This window comes from Phyllobates terribilis, unplaced genomic scaffold (assembly GCF_046119375.1).
Source record: "Phyllobates terribilis strain yellow unplaced genomic scaffold, ASM4611937v1 Scaffold_5__5_contigs__length_657084704, whole genome shotgun sequence".
NCBI lineage: Eukaryota > Metazoa > Chordata > Amphibia > Anura > Dendrobatidae > Phyllobates > Phyllobates terribilis.
Window position 1 is genome coordinate 63,491,792 of NW_027362765.1, and position 24,488 is coordinate 63,516,279.

A 24,488-nucleotide genomic window follows, 5' to 3' on the forward strand; every position below is an offset into this window, starting at 1 on the left:
TACAAATTTGGGGCTAAAACATTTTCGTGAAATTTTTTTTCCCATATGATGACCTAATGTAATCAAATTCTGTGTAATACCTGTGGGTTCAAAATGCTCACTATACCCTTGGATAAAATCTTTGAGGGGTGTAGTTTCCAAAATGGGGTCACTTGTGGGGAACATCAGGAGCACTCCAAATGCGATGTTTAGGCACACCAGGGGCTCTCCAAATTCGACATAATGCCCGCAGACCATTCAGTCAAAGTCTGCATTCCAAAACGTCACTCTTTCCTTTCCGAGCTCTGTCATGTGCCCAAACAATAGTTTGTCCCTACATATGAGTTATCGGCATATTCAGGAGCAATTGCACAACAAATTTTACGGTCCATTTTCTCCAGTTACTCTTGTGAAAATTAAAAATTTGGGGCTAAAAGTACATTTTTGTATGAAAAAATTTGATTTTTTTTTAAATTTTCACGGCTCTACGTTATATACTTCTATGAAGCACCTGGGGGGTTCAAGGAGCTCACTACATGTCTAGATACATTCCTTGAGGGGTCTAGTTTACAAAATGTGGTCACTCGTGGGAGTTTCCACTGAAAATGAAAAAAATTGAGGCTAAAGTAAATTTTTTGTGAAAAAAAGTAAAATGTTAATTTTTCCTTCCACATTGCTTTAGTTCCTGTGAAGCACCTGGAGGGTTAATAAACTTCTTGAATGTGGTTTTGAGGACTGCAATTTTTAGGATGGTGTCACTTTTGGGTATTTTCTGTCATATAGGCCATCCCAAAAGTCACTTCGTTTGCTGGGCTACAATTCTCACATACCCCCAGACCTGAGAATAGATAAGGTGGACGCGTTGTTCTGCTCCTTTCATCACAATGTGCTTTCCAATTTATCACACCCTTGTACCTTCACTTCACTCTTCTCCCTACTAGTTTCGGTTGTGTACCGCCCTCCTCTCATCAGTTTCTAGATGAGTTTGCCACCTGGCTTCCACACTTTCTATCCTTCCCACTCTCATCATGGGGGGACTTTAACATCCCCATTGTTGATCTGCTCCCCAATCTGCCATTCATCTTTTTTAACCTCCTCCTTCGACCTTTCACAGCTTACAAACTCTCTTACGCATGAAAATGGGAATACGCTGGACCTGGTCTTCTCCTGGCTCTGCTCAGAGTATGACTTTACTAACCCCCCTCTCCCACTCTCTGACCACAGCCTTCTTTCCTTCTCTGTCAAGAACGGTCTCCACACTGAGGATACCCCCACTTATCACACATACTGAAATCTACGTGCCAAGAATACCCAGCAGCTTATGAACAATATATGGTCATCTTTATCTCTCATTTCCTTCCTCTTCTGTCCAGACTAAACATTGTCACACTATAATAATACATTGCAGAGTGCCCTGGATGAAGTAGCATCAGCTACATGCAAAAAGACCCGACACCAGTAACCCTGGTTTACTCTGCTAATACATTTTCTCCAGCGCTGCTCAAGGTGTGCCGTGCGTCTGTGGAAAAAATCACTTTCAGCAGAAGACTTTATCCACTATAACTTCATGCTCAAAACTTCTAACTCTGCTCTCTAGCTGGCCAAACAAATTTACTTTACTACCCTCATCACATCACTAGCCAACAATCTAAAACGACTCTTCAGAACCTTCCACTCCCTCCCGAGCCCTAAAGTACAGGCCCCGGTCACCAACCTCAGCGCTGACAATCTGGCCACTTATTTCCTACAAAAAAATCAACCACATCCATCATGACATTTTTGCACAATCCCCTCAGCGCCTGGATTTCCTTCCCTCCCGCACCTTAAGCTCACTTTCCAACTTTGAGTCACAGAAGAAACGACCAAGCTCCTTGCTTCTTCTAGCCCTACAACTTGCACCAGTGACCCTATTCCCTCACATCTCCTCCCGTCCCTCTCCCAACAGTCATTACCTACTTATCTAAAATATTTAACCTCTCTCTTTCTTCTGGTATCTTTCCCTCTTCATTCAAACACGCCATCATAACCCCTTTACTTAAAAAATCATCCCTCGACAGGTTTGTAGTTAGCAGTACAGATCTTTTCTTTAATCTTCCCTTGAACTGTAAACTCCTGGAATGCTTGGTTCACTCTTGTCTAATCTGCTGTCATTCCACTACTCCCTGCTGGTTCTCCTGCATCTCTCTGCCGCATTTGATACTGTGGATCACCATCTACTTTTCACTATGCTCTGGTCTATCAGCCTTAAGGATATTGTTATCTCCTGGTTCTCCTCCCACCTCACTGACCCGTCATCTTTTGCTGGCTCTTACTCCTCTCCTCTTCCCTTTATTATCAGAGTTCCTCAAGGCTCAGCCCTAGGCCTCCTCCTTTTCTCTCTATACACCACCCCCAGATTTGGTTTCCAATATCATCTCTATGCTGATGACACCCAATTGTACACCTCTTCTCCTGATCACACCCACCTTAATACAAAATACCAGGGATTGTCTGTGCGTTGTCTCGAACACCATGTCGTCCCTCTAACTGAAACTGAATTTCTCCAAAACTGAACTTGTGCTTCCTCCCTCTACTAACCTATATATACCCGATATTGCAATTACCTTGGGTGGTTCAACTATAACTCTGAAGCGGCGTGCTCTGTCTTCGGGTCATATTTTACACAGAACTTTACTTTATTCCCTATATCTAATCGCTCACTAACTCATGTTTTTAAGATCCAGGTAACATCTACAGAATCCGATATTTTCTCACCTTTGAAACTGCAAAAACACTTACTGTCGTTCTAATTCATTCTCATCCATTATTTTGCCTTTACTCCAAATCCAACGGCAAATCAAAATCTAGTTTTCAAAACGACCCATCATATGCTTCTCCTGTGCCAAATTTAAGCCAGCGATGTTGGGTCACTATTCCAACATCTGACCCATTGTTGATACCACCCTTTACTCCGCCGCCGTCTGGAACTCCCTAAGTGTCAACTCCCATGTGTGCTCCCCACCTTTCCCAACCCCCAGCCCGGGTACGCTGATGTATAAACATCAGCCCCAGCAGTCTGCTTAACCTCTGCTAGAGGATAAAATTACGGGGGGACCCCACGCCATTTTTTTTTCACTTTGTTAATTTAACAAAAAATTACATGCACAGAGTGTGTATATATATATATATATATATATATATATATATATATATATATATATATATATATATATATATATATATAGTACAGACCAAAAGTTTGGACACACCTCATTTAAAGATTTTTCTGTATTTTCAGGACTATGAAAATTGTACATTGACACTGAAAGCATCAAAACTATGAATTAACACATGTGGAATTATATACTTAACAAAAAGGTGTGAAACAACTGAAAATATGTATTATATTCTAGGTTCTTCAAAGTAGTCACCTTTTGCTTTGATGACTGCTTTGCACACTCTTGATGAGCTTCAAGAGGTAGTCACTGGAAATGGTCTTCCAACAATCTTGAAGGAGTTCCCAGAGATGCTTAGCACTTGTTGGCCCTTTTGCCTTTACTCTGCAGTCCATCTCACCCCAAACCATCTAGATTGGGTTCAGGTCTGGTGACTGTGGAGGCCAGGTCATCTGGCGTAGCACCCCATCACTCTCCTTCTTGGTAAAATATCCCTTACACAGCCTGGAGGTGTGTTTGGGGTCATTGTCCTGTTGAAAAATAAATGATGGTCCAACTAAACGCAAAACGGATGGAATAGCATGCCGCTGCAAGATGCTGTGGTAGCCATGCTGGTTCAGTATGCCTTCAATTTTGAATAAATCCCCAACAGTGTCACCAGCAAAGCACCCCCACACCATCACACCTCCTCCTCCATGCTTCACGGTGGTAACCAGGCATGTAGAGTCCATCCGTTCACCTTTTCTGCGTCTTTGGAACCAAAGATCTCAAATTTGGACTCATCAGACCAAAGCACAGATTTCCACTGGTCTAATGTCCATTCCTTGTGTTCTTTAGCCCAAACAAGTCTCTTCTACTTGTTGCCTGTCCTTAGCAGTGGATTCTAGCAGCTATTTTACTTGAAGGCCTGCTGCACAAAGTCTCCTTTTAACAGTTGTTGAAGAGATGGGTCTGCTGCTAGAACTCTGTGTGGCATTGACCAGATCTCTAATCTGAGATGCTGTTAACCTGCGATTTCTGAGGCTGGTGACTCGGATAAACTTATCCTCAGAAGCAGAGGTGACTCTTGGTCTTCCTTTCCTGGGGCAGTCCTCATGTGAGCTAGTTTCTTTGTAGCGCTTGATGGTTTTTGCAACTGCACTTTGGGACACTTTCAAAGCTTTCCCAATTTTTCGGACTGACTGACCTTCATTTCTTAAAGTGATGATGGCCACTCGTTTTTCTTTACTTAGCTGCTTTTTTCTTGCCATAATACAAATTCTAATAGTCTATTCAGTAGGACTATCAGCTGTGTATCCACCAGACTTCTGCACAACACAACTGATGGTCCCAACCCCATTTATTAGGCAAGAAATCCCACTTATTAAACCTGACAGGGCACACCTGTGAAGTGAAAAACATATCCGGTGACTACCTCTTGAAGCTCATCAAGAGAATGCCAAGAGTGTGCAAAGCAGTCATCAAAGCAAAAGGTGGCTACTTTGAAGAACCTAGAATATAAGACATATATTTTCAGTTGTTTCACACTTTTTTGTTAAGTATATAATTCCACATGTGTTCCACATGCCTTCAGTGTGAATGTACAATTTTCATAGTCATGAAAATACAGAAAAATCTTTAAATGAGGTGTGTCCAAACTTTTGGTCTGTACTATATATATACACATATATATAGACAAAGTCAGAGCTGATTATGGGTAAGTACTAGCATATCAATACGCTGTGGTATATGCTTTACTCTCTTGTTCTGGTGATGGGGACTGTGATTCATTTGGACTTCATGGATGGTATTTGTCATGAAAATACTTAAAAATCTTTAAATGAGAAGGGGTGTCCAAACTTTTGGTCTGTACTGTACATGTATATATATATATATATATATATATATATATATATATATATATATATATATATATATATCTCTATCTCACATATTTAGATATATGTATATATAAATCTGATTTTGTGTATGTATCTATAATCTGTGTATATAATATATATATATATATGTGTATATAATGTAGTGAAGAATATTGCCATAGAAAACTATGTGTAAATGCCCTAGACTATTCCCCTATGTTAAAGCCCATGTTAAAATCGCATTGCATACGGATTACATACTGATGTCACAGAGGATGCTATGTGAGAAAATCGCATAGCACTCGCATGGCACTCCGTTTTTTCGGTCCAGATATCGGAAGGTTTTTTTTTCTCACATATGGGTATGTGCCCTTAGACAGATACTGGCTGATGACCGGATCATGCAGCTTTATATGAAAACCCTAATATATCATAATGATGGCTGGATACAATATAACAAGCACGTTCTGCCTATTGTGTCCTCCCTATCTCCTTATAGATTGTAAGCTTGCGAGCACAGCCCTCACTCCTAGGTCAAACAAATGGCTAATTTACAGTGTAATTTCGTTGATATTTCTCTGCACATGAATATGTCTTTTCCTATGTGATAATTCTTTAATGTACAACAAAAGCTGATTTCTGGTTAAATAATTTCCCATATTAGTTGCATGAAAATGGCTTCTTCCTTGTGTGAATTCTCTGATGTGTAACAAGATGTGATTTCTGATTAAAACATTTCCCACATTCTGAACATGAATATGGCTTCTCTCCTGTGTGAATTCTAAGATGTTTAACAAGGTCTGATTTCTTACAAAAACATTTCCCACATTCTGAACATGAAAATGGCTTCTCCCCTGTGTGAATTTTTTGATGTCTAACAAGAGTTGATTTGTCTGTAAAACATTTCTCACATTCTGAACAGGAAAATGGCTTCTCCCCTGTGTGAATTCTTTGATGTCTAACAAGGTCTGATTTGTGAGTGAAAAATTTCCCACATTCTAAACATAAATATGGCTTCTCACCTGTGTGAGTTCTCTGATGTGTACCCATGTATGATTTGTCTATAAAACATTTCCCACATTCTAAACATGAAAATGGCCTTTTCCCTGTGTGAATTTTCTCATGTTGAACAAGATTTGCTTTTCGATTAAAACATTTTCCATATTCTAAACATGGAAACACTTTTTCTCCTGAGTTAATTCTGTGATCTCCAACAAGGTCTGATTTCTGAATGAAACCTAAAAATGGCTTCTTTCTTGTGAGGGTCCTTTGATGTTCAACATCCTTTCTGCCATTTTTATTTGATTTAATAGTTTGCAATGAATCAGAGGATAGGACTTGTTGAAATGGCTCCGATGATAGATTTTTGCTGTTAAGAACTGGAGGTATATCAAGGATAATGGCATAATCTTCATGTGTATCTGGTGTGGCACAATAGTCATCTGCCAAAAATAAAATGGAATTTTTTTATTTTTTCAGTAACATTTCATTGAAATAATATTATTATGTTAATATACTTTTTATAACAGTTTTATACAAATTGTAAAAAAATTATCAACTAAGACAGTGGCTGCAGCAATACACCTCAAAGCAGGGACTTATAGATTATCATGTTGGGTCACTAGATCATGCTATCAGTTTTTTTCCTCTCTTTTGAATATAACTACTTTATAGATTCATGTCTTAGTGTGACAGTCACCAATCTCTCCTTGTGAATTTTCCAGTGGAGAATCTTAAAGGTGCCTGTAAGTCAGTAACATTATGTGTCCATCTCAAACTCCCAGACCATTACCATTAGAGAAATACACTAAGCCCAGAGTCCAGCTATAAACAGTAATGTGAATACAGGAGTATACACTTTGTAACGGCTCGAAAGCTTGATTTAGCTCAGAAGGAGAGACATCTGTACAAAGTTATGAAAAATAGAGAATTTTGTGCTAAATCTTTACGCGTTAAATCCATATATAAACTCTTTGTATGAAAATGTCCTAAAGACTTCAACATATGAGTACAATCTGTGACTTCTCGGCATTTAGTGGTCACTACTCACCTGTGCGGTTATCTGTAGGAATCTCCTCTTTACACCGCTCATCACCCCTCACATATGTCTCTGTAGTATTAATATGGGGCAGATCTTTACCCTGAAAGAAATATTGTAAAAGTCATAGACAAATTAGGATATTTGGTAAAATGATTTTAAAGAACAGAAAAGATTAAATACATTGCTCAAAAAAATAAAGGGAACACTGAAATAACACATCCTAGATCTGAATGAATGAAATATTCTCATTGAATACTTTGTTCTGTACAAAGTTGAATGTGCTGACAACAAAATCACACAAAAATCATCAATGGAAATCAAATTTATTAACCAATGGAGACCTGGATTTGGAGTCACCCCCAAAATTAAAGTGGAAAAACACACTACAGTCTGATCCAACTTTGATGTAATGTCCTTAAAACAAGTCAAAATGAGGCTCAGTATTGTGTGTGGCCTCCACCTGCCTGTATGACCTCCCTACAACGCCTGGGCATGCTCCTGATGAGGCTCAGTATTGTGTGTGGCCTCCTCGTGCCTGTATGACCTCCCTACAATGCCTGGGCATGCTCCTGATGAGGTTGCGGATGGTCTCCTGTGGGATCTCCTCCCAGACCTGGACTAAAGCATCCGCCAACTCCTGGACAGTCTGTGGTGTAACCTGACGTTGGTGGATGGAGCGAGACATGATATCCCAGATGTGCTCAATCGGATTCAGGTCTGGGGAACGGGCGGGCCAGTCCATAGCTTCAATGCCTTCATCTTGCAGGAATTGCTGACACACTCCAGCCACATGAGGTCTGGCATTGTCCTGCATTAGGAGCAACCCAGGGCCAACTGCACCAGCATATGGTCTCACAAGGGGTCTGAGGATCTCATCTCGGTACCTAATGGTAGTCAGGCTACCTCTGGCGAGCACATGGAGGGCTGTGCGGCCCTCCAAAGAAATGCCACCCCACACCATTACTGACCCACTGCCAAACCAGTCATGCTGAAGGATGTTGCAGGCAGCAGATCGCTCTCCATGGTGTCTCCATACTCTGTCACGTCTGTCACATGTGCTCAGTGTGAACCTGCTTTCATCTGTGAAGAGCACAGGGAGTCAGTGGCGACTTTGCGAAACCTGGTGTTCTGTGGCAAACGCCAAGCGTCCTGCACGGTGTTGGGCTGTGAGCACAACCCCCATCTGTGGACGTCGGGCCCTCACACCACCCTTGTGGCCTGCTGGAGGTCATTTCGCAGGGCTCTGGCAGTGCTCCTCCTGTTCCTCCTTGCACAAAGGCGAAAGTAGCGGTCCTGCTGCTGGGTTGTTGCCCTTCTACGGCCCCCTCCACATCTCCTGGTGTACTGGCCTGTCTCCTGGTAGAACCTCCAGCCTCTGGACACTACACTGACAGACACAGCAAACCTTCTTGCCACAGCTCGCATTGATGTGCCATCCTGGATGAGCTGCACTACCTGAGTAACTTCTGTGGGTTGTACAGTCCATCTCATGCTACCACGAGTGTGAAAGCACAACCAACATTCAAAAGTGACCAAAACATCAGCCAGAAAGCATTGGTACTGAGATGTGGTCTGTGGTCCCCACCTGCAGAACCACTCCTTTATTGAGTGTGTCTTGATAATTGCCAATAATTTCCATCTATTGTCTATTCCATTTGCACAACAGCATGTGAAATTGATTGTCAATCAGTGTTGCTTCCTAAGTGCACAGTTTGATTTAACAGAAGTTTGATTTACTTGGAGTTATATTCTGTTTTTTAAGTGTTCCCTTTATTTTTTTGAGCAGTGTAGTTGGGAGGTCCCCTGTATAAATCCAACTCATTGGCTCCTAATTCTAACCAGAAAATATGTGAGAACATCCATACAACATCTATTGTCTCTGATCAGCTTTATCCTCTCATCTCCACCAGATATAAAATATACACTGAATGACCACATTATTAGAGACACCCATCGAGTAGCAGGTTGGATCTCCTTTACCCTTCAGAACCTCAGCATTGTGTCTGGTCATACATTCCACCAGGTGATGTGTTACGGATCCGGGTGGTGGAACCTCTGTGCTGCAGTGCAAGGAGGGACCCAGAGGGGCGTAACTAGGTATCAACTCGGACCGACCAATGTCGTACGGCGGCTCAATCGACTCTGTGACCAGGGAAGAACCGAGCAGAGGGACCAGGTGCTACTCTGGGGACGACCTTGTAAGAGGAGCAGGTGACTCCCACGGGTCAGATGGCAAGGACTGACCGGTACAGCAGATGAGCACAGCAAGCAGGCTGACCGGTGGTCTGGACAGGCGGACTGGCAGACACGGCAGGAACAAGCAGGAGCCTCCAGGTAGGCTGACAGGTAGGCACGGCAGGTAACAGGCGGGAGCCTCTAGGTAGGCTGTCAGGCAGGCACGGCAAGTGACGGGCAGGAGCCTCTAGGTAGGCTGTCAGGCAGGCACGGCTGGTGACGGGCAGGAGCCTCTAGGTAGGCTGTCAGGTGGACACGGCAAGTGACGGGCAGGAGCCTCTAGGTAGGCTGTCAGGTATACACGGCAGGTGCAGGTAGAAGCCTCCAGGTAACAGGCAAGTTCTCCAGGTAGGCAGGCAAGTCTAGCCCATAGACAGACTGGCGGGTTTGACCGTAGGCAGACCGTCGGGCTGGAGAGTGTCCTTGGCAGGCGGAGACAGGTAGCAGGTGAAGGCTCCGGATAAGGGGACTGGCCAAGCCCATGGGCAGGCTAGCGGACTGGGCTGTAAGCAGACCGTCGGGCTGGGCTGGTAACCAGGCTGGCAGACTGGACTGATAGTCAGACGGACTGGACTGGTAGTCAGACAGGCAGCAGCACCTGTGGGCTGAAGCAGAGTTTAGCATACAGAGCAACAACCTTGCACGGGCACCTCCATATTGGAGGAGGTGCATTTTATAGGGGAAGTCCTCCGGCCATTGGTCGGGGACTTTTTAGGATGGCGCATGTGGCCCCTTTAAGAGGGCGGGAGCTTGCGCGCGCGTGCCCTAAGCACAGGGCCAGGGAACCTGCGTGCACCAGCAGCAGGGAGGCCAGAAGATGCCGGAGTAGGACCGCGGCGGTAAGGGGGACGGCGTCTCTGCCGGGCAGGAGGCAGAGACGCCAATGCTACATGATGAAATAGTTACGCAGGAAAATTAGCTTATGAGCACAGGATAGCTTCTACCAGTTACTGCAAATTAGATAATAATAACAACATCCTCTTAACAACTTGTTCTACCTTGTCCCAGAAATGCTTTAACCCCTTAAGCCCCGCGGGTGGTTTGCACGTTAATGACCGGGCCAATTTTTACAATTCTGACCACTGTCACTTTATGAGGTAATTACTCTGGAACGCTTCAACGGATCCCCCTGATTCTGAGATTGTTTTTTCGTGACATATTGTACTTCATGATTGTGGAAAAATTTCTTCGATATCACTTGCGTTTATTTGTGAAAAAAACAGAAATTTGGCGAAAATTTAGCAATTTTCAAAATTTGAATTTTTAAGCCCTGAAATCAGAGCTATATGTCACACAAAAGAGTTAATAAATAACATTTCCCACATGTCTACTTTACATCAGCACAATTTTGGAACCAAAATTTTTTTTTGTTAGGGAGCTATAAGGGTTAAAAGTTGACCAGCGATTTCTCATTTTTCCAACAAAATTTACAAAACCATTTTTATAGGGACCACATCACATTTGAAGTCACTTGGAGAGGTCTTTTTGACAGAAAATACCCAAAAGTGACACCATTCTAAAAACTGCACCCCTCAAGGTGCTGAAAACCACATTCAAGAACTTTATTAACCCTTCAGGTTAATTTTTTTCACAAAAATGTTACTTTAGACCCAATTTTTTTTATTTTCACAGGGGTAACAAGAAAAAATGGACCCCAAAATTTGTTGTGCAATTTCCCCTGGGCACGCAGATACCCAATATTTGGGGAAAAAATACTGTTTGGGCGCACGGCAGGGCTCGGAAGGGAAGGAGCGCCATTTGACTTTTTGATTGTAAAATTTGCTTGAATAATTAGCGGACGCCATGTTGTGTTTGGAGAGCCCCTGTGTGCCCAAACTTTGGAGCTCCCCCACAAGTGACCCCATTTTGGAAACTAGACCCCCCAAGGCACCTTTCTAGATGCATAGTGAGCACTTGGAACCCCCAGGTGCTTCACAAATTGATTCGTAAAAATGAAAAAGTGAAAAAAAAAACACTTTTTCATTTTTACGAATCAATTTGTGAAGCACCTAGGGGTTCCAAGTGCTCACTATGCATCTAGATAGGTGCCTTGGGGGGTCTAGTTTCCAAAATGGGGTCACTTGTGGGGGAGCTCCAATGTTTGGACACACAGGGACTCTCTAAATACAACATGGTATCCGCTAACAAATTGAATGGAAAATCGGCTCAAATTGTTAGCGGACACCACATTGCGTTTGGAGAGCCCCTCTGTGCCCAAACTTTGGAGCTCCCCCACAAGTGACCCCATTTTGGAAACTAGACCCCCCAAGGCACCTTTCTAGATGCATAGTGAGCACTTGGAACCCCCAGGTGCTTCACAAATTGATTCGTAAAAATGAAAAAGTGAAAAAAAAAACACTTTTTCATTTTTATGAATCAATTTGTGAAACACCTGGGGTTCCAAGTGCTCACTATGCTAGGTGCCTTGGGGGGTCTAGTTTCCAAAATGGGGTCACTTGTGGGGGAGCTCCAATGTTTGGGCACACAGGGGCTCTACAAACGCAACATGGCGTCCGCTAACAATTTGAGCCGATTTTCCATTCAATTTGTTAGCGAACACCATGTCGCGTTTGGAGAGCCCGTGATGTGCCTAAACAGTGGAGCTCCCCCACAAGTGTCCCCATTTTGGAAACTATACCCCTCAAGGATTTTATTAAGGTGTATAGTGAACATTTTGAACCCAGAGGTACGGCACAGAATTTGTTTACATTAGGTCATCATATTGAATAAGTTGTCATTATTCTTGAGCGCAAGTGCTCGCTACTTGAGTTTGCATCGGGTACTCAGGTATGCACCATGTACAGCGTGTGCTCGAGTGACATGCTCGAGTCCCTGCTCCGCATGTTTCACGGTTATTAGACACCCAAAAAAAAACATGCGGGGATCGCTCGTGCATGGCAGGCAATCCCCGTAAAGTTTTTTGGCCGTGAAGCATATGGGGCAGAGACTCGAGCATGTCACTCAAATACCCACGATACTCAATGCATACCAGAGCACCCGATGCAAACTCAAGTAGCGAGCACTTGCTCTCAACACTAGTCGCCATATCGTCATCTTTTTTTCTTACTTTTGAAAAAAATCCCAACCCCAGCCCTAACCCTAGCCCTAGCACAACCCTAACCCGAGAGTTTATTTTTGACGCCGTTCCTTGTGCGGTATAAGTGATTAGACGACTTTATTCTTCGGGTCGGTGTGATTACAGCAATGCCAGAATCATATGGGGTTTTTATGATTGACAGCTGTCACACACTAAAAGACGCATTTTTTGTAAAATCTAGTTTTTGCATCGCCATATTTTGAGAGCTATAATTTTTCCAGATTTTGGCAGACAGTCATGTGACGGCTCGTTTTTTGCGGGATGACTTGACGTTGTTGTTGGTGCCATTTTCAGGCACGTGACATTTTTTGATCGCTTTCTATTCCGATTTTTGGGAGGCAGAACAAAAACCAACAATTCAGGAATTGTCTTTTTTTTTTATTCTGTTCCGCGTGTGGTAAAATTGATGAGGTAGCTTTATTCTTCAGGTCAGTACGTTTACAGCGGTACCACATTTGTATCATTTTTCTATGTTTTGGCGCTTATACACAATAAAAGCTATTTTATAGAAAAAAATATTTTTTAGCATAGCTTTATTCTGAGAGCTATAACTTTTTTATTTTTCGGCTGATGGAGCTGTATGGCGGCTTGTTTTTTGCGGGAAGAGATGACGTTTTCAGCGGTATCATTTTTATTTATATGCGTCTTTTTGATCGCGTGTTATTCCACTTTTTGTTTGGCGGTATGGTGATAAAGCATTGTTTTTTGCTTCGGTTTTTTTTTTTTTTCTTTACCGTGTTCACTGAAGGGGTTAACTAGTGGGACAGTTTTATAGGTCAGGTTGTTCCGGACGCGGCGATACCAAATATGTGTACTTTTATTGTTTTTTTTGTTTGTTTTTTTATAATAATATTTATTGATGGGTACATTATATTTTTATTTTTGGTGTATTATTTATTTATTTTTTTTATAATATTTTTGCACATTTTTTTTTCTTTTTTTTTCCACTTTCACACAGTTTATACACTTTATTACTTTGTCCCACTCTGGGACTTTCACTTTTTTTTTTCTGATCGCCTGCATGGCACAGGAATGAAGCACCATCCCTATGCCATGAAGGCTGTCAGAAGTGCACAGTGTGAAGATTGCTTGGAGATGCACTGCGCATGCCCAAGCAATCTTCCTGCTATCTGGTGACCCGGATGTTGTCATGACGACATCGGGTCGTCATGGCAACACCCGGGAAGCCTTTGCAGACTGCGCTGGAAGCAGGAAGAGGAGGTGAGTATCGCCGATCACCTCCCCTTGCCCCCGCAATGCCGCGATCGACTTCGATCGCAGCATCGCGGGGGTTAATGTGCTGGGAGCGGTGCAGGACCGCTCCCTGCACATAGTACCGGGTGTCAGCTGTGACAATCAGCTGACACCCGGCGGCGATCGCGCCCGCACAGCCTGTGTGCGCGCGCGATCGCGATGACGTACTAATACGGGTCTGGCTCTTAAGTCCCAGGGCACAGACGCGTATTAGTACGTCAGATGTTATTAAGGGGTTAAAGAATTAAGATATGGAGACTGTGAAGGCTGGGGAAGCAAAAACTCGCTGTCATGTTCCTGGAAAAAAAATCCATGAGTTTACGACCATTGTGGAAACATCTTGGTTGATCCCAATGCTTAGTGTTCAAATATCCATATACAGGTATCAAAGGACTCAGGATGCTACAAAAAAACATCACCCACCATTACTCCACCTCCACCAGCCTGAAATGTAGAAGCCTGAGAAGAAGGCTTTTACAGTAGTTGGACACCAATGCTAATTTCCATCACTGTGCAGCATCTGTTCTTCGGAACAATTCTTGATCCCTTCCCCATGAGTTGGTTACGTCCTCAGGATCTCTTTCCATTTAATTTTTTCTTTCGATCACAACCCTCTTAGAATACTCTTATCGCGTTTGTATGTAAAAACCCAAGTTCTACAAAACAATTCCTGGCTAATCTAGTACTAATGACCATGCCATATTCAAAGTCGCTCAGTTTGTTGATTTTCCCATACTAATGTGGATACACACTGAAACTAATCTCTTCATTTTATGCTGCACTCCGGGGTCATTGGTCTAATATCCAAACATAGGGTCAGTGTCTCTTATAAGATTGGCCTTTTGATGTATAATACTGATGGATAAAACAAGACCTTCACAGCCTTCTACACATCATAGGGGAGATCTCATGACACCTTCTTTCCATCTACCTGATGATCCTGAGGAGCATTGGTATCTTCTTGTTTACAGTCCTGTGGAAGAAGAGGACGGGGACATCTCTCTGGTGTTGTCCTCTCACTGGATAGATCTGGAGGAAACACATACAGGGACTGAATTCATTCTTTACATACAGATAATTATAGGCCGTGTGTATTTAGTCCTGTATTACCTGGTGATGTGAGGGGCTGGGGAACCTCCATCATGACGTCCTTGTACAGATCTTTGTGTCCATCTAAATACTCCCACTCCTCCATGGAGAAATAGACGGTGACATCCTGACACCTTATAGGAACCTGACACATACAATGATACCGTCATCCCCCCGAACCCTTCATAGCGTTACTGTACAATGTCCCAGCATTCCCAGCAGTGTCACCTCTCCAGTCAGCAGCTCAATCATCTTGTAGGTGAGTTCTAGGATCTTCTGGTCATTGATGTCCTCATGTATCAGGGGGTGATGTGGAGGCCCTGTGATTGGGCTCAGGGGTCTTCCCCATCCCTCAGACACAGGGTCCTGACAGCGCTCACTAGAGGTCTTCTTCACTACTGTGTAATCCTGGTTATGGAGAGACACATTAATAAATCTCACTACAGACATCTCCAGGGTCCTCACCTCTCCAGTTCTGTCCATCTGTTATTCCAATAGATGAGAATGATGTAATGTGACGTCATCAGAATCTCTCACCTCTCCAGTAAGCCGGAAGAGGATCTCTAGGGTGAGGTGTAATATCCTCTCCGCCATCTTGTCCCTGTCTCTATCCATCCTTGACGGGTCACTCAGGAAAATTCTCTTATATAGAAGATCTCCACTGAGAGGATCCGATATTGTAGGGACCTGAATGGGGAGAAGATGACGATGTATCATCATAAAGATCCCATGTAAGAAATCTCCGGAGCTGATACCGGCTTCACATGATCACTACATCCAGTCATGGCCCCGTCCTGCCCCCGGTATAACACACAATCACATTATAGTCACATACAGAGATTTATCACAGGCTCAGCACTGAGGGGGTTAATAGTAATGGGGAATCTCCACATACCTCCACCTGCAGAGCCGCACACTGGATATATGGATGCTCTGTGCATCACAGGACCTGTGATGAGGTCTCAGATGACTCCTCCCCTCGATGTGACTGATCACATGACTGTGACATCATCACAGGTCCTGTAAGTGCAGAACAGCCATATATCTAGGGTTGCGCCTAGATGGCGGTGGTTCCAGGCTCCTCATACACTCTGCTGTGTTGTCTCCTCTTCTGGCTTTTTGATGCTTTTTTATGGAATTGCTCAGGTGTTTAATGGAGCAAACATCACAGGTCAGACAGGATTTTTTACACTGTTATATTTTATGTATTTGGGCAAAATTAATTTTTTTCCGGTTTAATGAAATGTGCATTTTTATTGTCGCTTTTTGTAATATAATAAATTCCCCTTATCACTGATTGTTCAGTTTTTCCAGAATGTGACTTTTCCCATTTGTCCACCAGTCCTGTCCGGAGCTCCGCGGGGAGAGGCGTAAAAGAGCGCCCCCGACAGTCACCATAATGTACAACTCAGAAGTGACATCAATTATTACAGGAATGTCCGGGGTCACAGGAGGACACTGCTGGTAATATATATATATACAGGAACGTCCGGGGTCACTGGAGAACACTGCTGGTAATATATATATATATATATACAGGAATGTCCGGGGTCACTGGAGAACACTGCTGGTAATATATATATATACAGGAATGTCCGGGGTCACTGGAGAACACTGCTGGTAATATATATATATATACAGGAATGTCCGGGGTCACTGGAGAACACTGCTGGTAATATATATATATATATATACAGGAATGTCCGGGGTCACTGGAGAACACTGCTGGTAATATATATATATATATATATATATATATATACTGGAATGTCCGGGGTCACAGGAGGACACTGCTGGTAATATATATATATACAGGAATGTCCGGGGTCACTGGAGAACACTGCTGGTAATATATATATATACAGGAATGTCCGGGGTCACAGGAGGACACTGCTGGTAATATATATATATACAGGAATGTCCGGGGTCACTGGAGAACACTGCTGGTAATATATATATACAGGAATGTCCAGGGTCACTGGAGAACACTGCTGGTAATATATATATACAGGAATGTCCGGGGTCACTGGAGAACACTGCTGGTAATATATATATATACAGGAATGTCCGGGGTCACTGGAGAACACTGCTGGTAATATATATATATATACAGGAATGTCCGGGGTCACTGGAGAACACTGCTGGTAATATATATATATACAGGAATGTCCGGGGTCACTGGAGAACACTGCTGGTAATATATATATATATACAGGAATGTCCGGGGTCACTGGAGAACACTGCTGGTAATATATATATATATATATACAGGAATGTCCGGGGTCACTGGAGAACACTGCTGGTAATATATATATATATATATATATATATATACTGGAATGTCCGGGGTCACAGGAGGACACTGCTGGTAATATATATATATACAGGAATGTCCGGGGTCACTGGAGAACACTGCTGGTAATATATATATATACAGGAATGTCCGGGGTCACAGGAGGACACTGCTGGTAATATATATATATACAGGAATGTCCGGGGTCACTGGAGAACACTGCTGGTAATATATATATATATATATATACACAGGAATGTCCGGGGTCACTGGAGAACACTGCTGGTAATATATATATATACAGGAATGTCCGGGGTCACAGGAGGACACTGCTGGTAATATATATATATACAGGAATGTCCAGGGTCACTGGAGAACACTGCTGGTAATATATATATATACAGGAATGTCCGGGGTCACAGGAGGACACTGCTGGTAATATATATATATACAGGAATGTCCGGGGTCACTGGAGAACACTGCTGGTAATATATATATATACAGGAATGTCCGGGGTCACTGGAGAACACTGCTGGTAATATATATATATACAGGAATGTCCGGGGTCACTGGAGAACACTGCTGGTAATATATATATACAGGAATGTCCGGGGTCACTGGAGAACACTGCTGGTAATATATATACAGGAATGTCCGGGGTCACTGGAGAACACTGCTGGTAATATATATATATATATATATACAGGAATGTCCGGGGTCACTGGAGAACACTGCTGGTAATATATATACAGGAATGTCCGGGGTCAGTGGAGAACACTGCTGGTAATATATATATATACAGGAATGTCCGGGGTCACTGGAGAACACTGCTGGTAATATATATATATATATATATATATATATATATATATATATATATATATATATATATATATATATATATATATATATATATATATATATATATATATATATATATATATATATATATATATATACATATACATATACATATACAGGAATGTCCGGGGTCACAGGAGGACACTGCTGGTAATATATATATATACAGGAATGTCCGGGGTCAGTGGAGAACACTGCTGGTAATATATATATATATATATACAGGAATGTCCGGGGTCACTGGAGAACACTGCTGGTAATATATATATATATATATATATATATATATATATATATATATATATATATATATATATATATATATATATATATATATATATATATATATATATATATATATATATATATATATATATATATATATATATACAGGAATGTCCGGGGTCACAGGAGGACACTGCTGGTAATATATATATATACAGGAATGTCCGGGGTCAGTGGAGAACACTGCTGGTAATATATATATATACAGGAATGTCCGGGGTCACTGGAGAACACTGCTGGTAATATATACATATATACAGGAATGTCCGGGGTCACTGGAGAACACTGCTGGTAATATATAAATATACAGGAATGTCCGGGGTCACTGGAGAACACTGCTGGTAATATATATATATATATATATACAGGAATGTCCGGGGTCACAGGAGGACACTGCTGGTAATATATATATATATATACAGGAATGTCCGGGGTCACTGGAGAACACTGCTGGTAATATATATATATACAGGAATGTCCGGGGTCACAGGAGGACACTGCTGGTAATATATATATATACAGGAATGTCCGGGGTCACTGGAGAACACTGCTGGTAATATATATATATATACAGGAATGTCCGGGGTCACTGGAGAACACTGCTGGTAATATATATATATATACAGGAATGTCCGGGGTCACTGGAGAACACTGCTGGTAATATATATATATATATATATACAGGAATGTCCGGGATCACTGGAGAACACTGCTGGTAATATATATATATACAGGAATGTCCGGGGTCACTGGAGAACACTGCTGGTAATATATATATATATATATACAGGAATGTCCGGGGTCACTGGAGAACACTGCTGGTAATATATATATATATATACAGGAATGTCCGGGGTCACTGGAGAACACTGCTGGTAATATATATATATACAGGAATGTCCGGGGTCACTGGAGAACACTGCTGGTAATAAATATATATATATACAGGAATGTCCAGGGTCACTGGAGAACACTGCTGGTAATATATATATATATATATACAGGAATGTCCGGGATCACTGGAGAACACTGCTGGTAATATATATATACACAGGAATGTCCGGGGTCACTGGAGAACACTGCTGTAATATATATATATATATATATATATATATATACAGGAATGTCCGGGGTCACTGGAGAACACTGCTGGTAATATATATATATATATATATATATATATATATATATATATATATATATATATATATATATATATATATATATATATATATATATATATATATATATATATATATATATATATATATACAGGAATGTCCGGGGTCACTGGAGAACACTGCTGGTAATATATATATATATACAGGAATGTCCGGGGTCACAGGAGGACACTGCTGGTAATATATATATATATACAGGAATGTCCGGGGTCACTGGAGAACACTGCTGGTAATATATATATATACAGGAATGTCCGGGGTCACTGGAGAACACTGCTGGTAATATATATATACACAGGAATGTCCGGGGTCACTGGAGAACACTGCTGGTAATATATATATATATATATATACAGGAATGTCCGGGGTCTTGTCCGGGGTCACTGGAGAACACTGCTGGTAATATATATATATACAGGAATGTCCGGGGTCACTGGAGAACACTGCTGGTAATATATATATATACAGGAATGTCCGGGGTCACTGGAGAACACTGCTGGTAATATATATATATATATATACACAGGAATGTCCGGGGTCACTGGAGAACACTGCTGGTAATATATATATATACAGGAATGTCCGGGGTCACTGGAGAACACTGCTGGTAATATATATATACACAGGAATGTCCGGGGTCACTGGAGAACACTGCTGGTAATATATATATATATATATACAGGAATGTCCGGGGTCACTGGAGAACACTGCTGGTAATATATATATATACAGGAATGTCCGGGGTCACTGGAGAACACTGCTGGTAATAAATATATACACAGGAATGTCCGGGGTCACTGGAGAACACTGCTGGTAATATATATATATATACAAGAATGTCCGGGGTCACTGGAGAACACTGCTGGTAATATATATATATATATATATATATATATATATACAGGAATGTCCGGGGTCACTGGAGAACACTGCTGGTAATATATATATATATATATATACAGGAATGTCCGGGGTCACAGGAGGACACTGCTGGTAATATATATATATATATATATATATATATATATATATATATATATATATATATATATATATATATATATATATATATATATATATATATATATATATATATATATATATATATATATATATATATATATATATACAGGAATGTCCGGGGTCACAGGAGGACACTGCTGGTAATATATATATATACAGGAATGTCCGGGGTCAGTGGAGAACACTGCTGGTAATATATATATATATATATACAGGAATGTCCGGGGTCACAGGAGGACACTGCTGGTAATATATATATATATATATATACAGGAATGTCCGGGGTCACTGGAGAACACTGCTGGTAATATATATATATACAGGAATGTCCGGGGTCACAGGAGGACACTGCTGGTAATATATATATATACAGGAATGTCCGGGGTCACTGGAGAACACTGCTGGTAATATATATATATATATACAGGAATGTCCGGGGTCACTGGAGAACACTGCTGGTAATATATATATATATACAGGAATGTCCGGGATCACTGGAGAACACTGCTGGTAATATATATATACAGGAATGTCCGGGGTCACTGGAGAACACTGCTGGTAATATATATATATATATATATATATATATATACAGGAATGTCCGGGGTCACTGGAGAACACTGCTGGTAATATATATATATATATATACAGGAATGTCCGGGATCACTGGAGAACACTGCTGGTAATATATATATACACAGGAATGTCCGGGGTCACTGGAGAACACTGCTGGTAATATATATATATATATACAGGAATGTCCGGGGTCACTGGAGAACACTGCTGGTAATATATATATATATATACAGGAATGTCCGGGATCACTGGAGAACACTGCTGGTAATATATATATACACAGGAATGTCCGGGGTCACTGGAGAACACTGCTGGTAATATATATATATATATACAGGAATGTCCGGGGTCACTGGAGAACACTGCTGGTAATATATATATATACAGGAATGTCCGGGGTCACTGGAGAACACTGCTGGTAATATATATATATACAGGAATGTCCGGGGTCACTGGAGAACACTGCTGGTAATATATATATATATATATACAGGAATGTCCGGGGTCACTGGAGAACACTGCTGGTAATATATATATATACAGGAATGTCCGGGGTCACTGGAGAACACTGCTGGTAATATATATATATACAGGAATGTCCGGGGTCAGTGGAGAACACTGCTGGTAATATATATATATATATATATATATATATATATATATATATATATATATATATATATATATATATATATATATATATATATATATATATATATATACAGGAATGTCCGGGGTCACAGGAGGACACTGCTGGTAATATATATATATATACAGGAATGTCCGGGGTCACTGGAGAACACTGCTGGTAATATATATATATATACAGGAATGTCCGGGGTCACTGGAGAACACTGCTGGTAATATATATATATATACAGGAATGTCCGGGGTCACTGGAGAACACTGCTGGTAATATATATATATATACAGGAATGTCCGGGATCACTGGAGAACACTGCTGGTAATATATATATACACAGGAATGTCCGGGGTCACTGGAGAACACTGCTGGTAATATATATATATATACAGGAATGTCCGGGGTCACTGGAGAACACTGCTGGTAATATATATATATACAGGAATGTCCGGGGTCACTGGAGAACACTGCTGGTAATATATATATATACAGGAATGTCCGGGGTCACTGGAGAACACTGCTGGTAATATATATATATACAGGAATGTCCGGGGTCACTGGAGAACACTGCTGGTAATATATATATATATATATACAGGAATGTCCGGGGTCACTGGAGAACACTGCTGGTAATATATATATATATATACAGGAATGTCCGGGGTCACTGGAGAACACTGCTGGTAATATATATATATATATACAGGAATGTCCGGGGTCACTGGAGAACACTGCTGGTAATATATATATATATATATATACAGGAATGTCCGGGGTCACTGGAGAACACTGCTGGTAATATATATATATACAGGAATGTCCGGGGTCACTGGAGAACACTGCTGGTAATATATATATATACAGGAATGTCCGGGGTCACTGGAGAACACTGCTGGTAATATATATATACACAGGAATGTCCGGGGTCACTGGAGAACACTGCTGGTAATATATATATATATATATATATATATACAGGAATGTCCGGGGTCACTGGAGAACACTGCTGGTAATATATATATATATAGGAATGTCCGGGGTCACTGGAGAACACTGCTGGTAATAAATATATACACAGGAATGTCCGGGGTCACTGGAGAACACTGCTGGTAATATATATATATATATATATATACAGGAATGTCCGGGGTCACAGGAGGACACTGCTGGTAATATATATATATACAGGAATGTCCGGGGTCAGTGGAGAACACTGCTGGTAATATATATATATATATATATACAGGAATGTCCGGGGTCACAGGAGGACACTGCTGGTAATATATATATATATATATACAGGAATGTCCGGGGTCACTGGAGAACACTGCTGGTAATATATATATATACAGGAATGTCCGGGGTCACAGGAGGACACTGCTGGTAATATATATATATACAGGAATGTCCGGGGTCACTGGAGAACACTGCTGGTAATATATATATATATATACAGGAATGTCCGGGGTCACTGGAGAACACTGCTGGTAATATATATATATATACAGGAATGTCCGGGATCACTGGAGAACACTGCTGGTAATATATATATACAGGAATGTCCGGGGTCACTGGAGAACACTGCTGGTAATATATATATATATATATATATATATATATATATATATATATATACAGGAATGTCCGGGGTGACTGGAGAACACTGCTGGTAATATATATATATATATACAGGAATGTCCGGGGTCACTGGAGAACACTGCTGGTAATATATATATATATATACAGGAATGTCCGGGATCACTGGAGAACACTGCTGGTAATATATATATACACAGGAATGTCCGGGGTCACTGGAGAACACTGCTGGTAATATATATATATATATACAGGAATGTCCGGGGTCACTGGAGAACACTGCTGGTAATATATATATATATATACAGGAATGTCCGGGATCACTGGAGAACACTGCTGGTAATATATATATACACAGGAATGTCCGGGGTCACTGGAGAACACTGCTGGTAATATATATATATATACAGGAATGTCCGGGGTCACTGGAGAACACTGCTGGTAATATATATATATACAGGAATGTCCGGGGTCACTGGAGAACACTGCTGGTAATATATATATATACAGGAATGTCCGGGGTCACTGGAGAACACTGCTGGTAATATATATATATATATACAGGAATGTCCGGGGTCACTGGAGAACACTGCTGGTAATATATATATATATACAGGAATGTCCGGGGTCAGTGGAGAACACTGCTGGTAATATATATATATATATATATATATATATATATATATACAGGAATGTCCGGGGTCACAGGAGGACACTGCTGGTAATATATATATATATACAGGAATGTCCGGGGTCACTGGAGAACACTGCTGGTAATATATATATATATACAGGAATGTCCGGGGTCACTGGAGAACACTGCTGGTAATATATATATATATACAGGAATGTCCGGGGTCAGTGGAGAACACTGCTGGTAATATATATATATATATATATATATATATATACAGGAATGTCCGGGGTCACAGGAGGACACTGCTGGTAATATATATATATATACAGGAATGTCCGGGGTCACTGGAGAACACTGCTGGTAATATATATATATATACAGGAATGTCCGGGGTCACTGGAGAACACTGCTGGTAATATATATATATACAGGAATGTCCGGGGTCACTGGAGAACACTGCTGGTAATATATATATATACAGGAATGTCCGGGGTCACTGGAGAACACTGCTGGTAATATATATATATACAGGAATGTCCGGGGTCACTGGAGAACACTGCTGGTAATATATATATATATATATATATATACAGGAATGTCCGGGGTCACTGGAGAACACTGCTGGTAATATATATATATACAGGAATGTCCGGGGTCACTGGAGAACACTGCTGGTAATATATA

The 24,488-nt window shown here is 41.2% G+C and overlaps 2 protein-coding genes across 2 annotated transcripts in view; both read right to left on the reverse strand.

Moving 5' to 3' along the window:
• Positions 1–15,700, reverse strand: part of LOC141271980 (uncharacterized) — a 197,869-nt gene extending 182,169 nt beyond the window's left edge. Inside the window, exon 1 of the mRNA XM_073682240.1 lies at positions 15,605–15,700. The gene's annotated coding sequence lies outside the window, so the exon portion shown is untranslated. The remainder of the gene's footprint in view (positions 1–15,604) is intronic.
• On the reverse strand, positions 4,992–15,392 carry LOC141272015 (oocyte zinc finger protein XlCOF8.4-like). Its single transcript, XM_073682297.1, has 6 exons — positions 15,247–15,392; positions 14,938–15,117; positions 14,731–14,854; positions 14,552–14,649; positions 7,044–7,134; positions 4,992–6,435 (listed from the first exon to the last, which is right to left on the reverse strand). Exons 1-6 carry the CDS (start codon positions 15,322–15,324, stop codon positions 5,654–5,656), a joined length of 1,353 nt encoding a protein of 450 aa, XP_073538398.1. The 5' UTR covers positions 15,325–15,392; the 3' UTR covers positions 4,992–5,653.
• Positions 15,701–24,488: the final 8,788 nt, after the last annotated feature.

What these genes read in the sequence shown, in the direction of transcription:
- LOC141272015 (XM_073682297.1), bottom strand. Translation starts at nt 15,324, where the DNA reads ATGGATAGAGACAGGGACAAGATGGCGGAGAGGATATTACACCTCACC. An exon ending in CCAGCCCCTCACATCACCAG is followed by an intron (nt 14,650 to 14,730) that starts GTAATACAGGAC and finishes TGTTTCCTCCAG; the next exon opens with ATCTATCCAGTGAGAGGACA. An exon ending in ATGCTCCTCAGGATCATCAG is followed by an intron (nt 7,135 to 14,551) that starts GTAGATGGAAAG and finishes TATTTCTTTCAG; the next exon opens with GGTAAAGATCTGCCCCATAT.